General features: G+C 39.9%; 1 protein-coding gene across 1 annotated transcript in view; it reads left to right on the forward strand.

Annotated features, from left to right (window-relative positions):
• LOC101856497 (tripartite motif-containing protein 54) overlaps positions 1 to 1829 on the forward strand; it is an 11417-nt gene that overhangs the window by 1937 nt on the left and 7651 nt on the right. Inside the window, exon 2 of the mRNA XM_005093336.3 lies at positions 1428 to 1709. Within this exon, the coding sequence (XP_005093393.1) occupies positions 1429 to 1709 (281 nt within the window). The 5' untranslated portion in view covers position 1428. The remainder of the gene's footprint in view (positions 1 to 1427; positions 1710 to 1829) is intronic.

The raw sequence follows: 1829 nt of genomic DNA on the forward strand, positions 1-1829 counted from the left end.
TGTGTGTGTGTGTGTGTGTGTGTAGTGGCGTCCAAAAGAAACTTGAAAATGTAATCACCCAATCATTGTGATATTGGCTTACGCAACCAGCTCATGAAATATACCAGTTGAAAACTAGATAAATTCTGCATCATCTGACACATTAATATTTACGTCTAGGTTGAGAGACGACTGAGATATAGTCACTCAAAACTGACCTTCAAAAATCAGGCTTAACAAAATTGTGCGAAACCAAAGAAACGCAACGGTGTGCTCGCGCGTATATTATATATATATATATTGAAGTGCATCAACATTGGCGGAATGGACATGATGTGTTGAATATCAAATGAAAAAAATAATATTATTGTCTCTGCAATGAAGAGCATCTTCTGTGAATATTTTCAAACAGATTGGAGAACAGAGCAGTTACAAATATCACACAAAACCTGGACTTAACATACCATATGCTTATCATATTGATTTGTTTTTGTTTATGAGCTAATGGTTTCGTGTAGAGCACGAAACCTTTTTTGTACATGGACTATGTGTGTTAGATATTGGACATTATCATCTGTCAGTGAGGTACAGAGGCCACGAAACTGCCATGGTTTTTAGGTGGTCTGGGGTGGAATTAACAAAACTGCCCTCATGATAATCACAGGAAGGCTTGATTTAGTGGACTACAACGGGCAAGTGCTGGAACGTCATGTCTTTCGTCTTGGTTTCATTCAGGTAAACATCTCCAGGCATAGAACTTTCTTACAGGGCCAATACCACTAGACAATTCTTGGAAAACCAAAATCATATCAACATTGGAGTAGTCACCAATAAATAGCCCTGATATGAATCCTATAGGTATGTGAAGAGTGAAGTACCATGAAACAACAGTTGAAGAAAAGCTACATTGCTCCTAATCCAGAACCTTTGTTTGCAACTCTCTGTGACATTTGTGATGAAATGACAGATGGTTATGTCCAAAATTTAACAGAGTCGATGCCCAAGAGGTTTATGCACTACACAAAACTAATGGCTCCGAAGCAAATAACAAAGAGTACATTTAATGTTGGGTCCAAGTTTTGCATGATGGTATTTGTGATTGCTGTGATCAGTTTTTGTTTGAAACTATCGTGACCAAGTATCAAAATATTCAAAATAGAATATTGTTTATTGCAATATAAAATTCTCCTTTCATTGGATATATAATGCATGTCCATTTTTATCAATACTGATGCTCCTCAATACACGTGCGAAGATAATTTTACATGTCTTTAATATCGCACAGTTTTGCCAAGCTTGTTGTTTTGTTGTTGTTGTTGTTAATACGATTGCTGTTGTTGCGGCTGTGATAATGATGATGATGATGATGATGATGATGATGATGATGATGATGATGATGATGATGATGATGATGATGATGATGATGATGATGATGATTTTCCCCTCAGAATGACCAGCACAGACAATAACGCAGGTAACAGCGCAATGGCTAACGATTCAAGAGGAGGTGGAACTGGTGGTGGAGGGGGCGGAGCTACAGTCGCTATATCAGACGGTGGGCGGGCCCTGATTGTTGACGAGGCGTACTTCGAGGAGCAGTTCCTCCGTTGCCAGGTGTGCAACGAACGTTTTGACCAATCAGAGCGAATGCCGAAGTCATTGCCTTGCAACCATACCTTCTGCCTGCCTTGCCTCACACAGATCTTCGATCATGCTCAGCCACCAAATAGGTGAGAGATTTGGTTTGGTTCTCCTTAACCTGTCTAATTCGCGTTCTGTCTGTCTGTCTGTCTGTCTGTCTGTCTGTCTGTCTGTCTGTCTGTCTGTCTGTCTGTCTGTCTGTCTGTCTG

Source organism: Aplysia californica, unplaced genomic scaffold, assembly GCF_000002075.1.
Source record: "Aplysia californica isolate F4 #8 unplaced genomic scaffold, AplCal3.0 scaffold00062, whole genome shotgun sequence".
Classification (NCBI taxonomy): Eukaryota; Metazoa; Mollusca; class Gastropoda; order Aplysiida; family Aplysiidae; genus Aplysia; species Aplysia californica.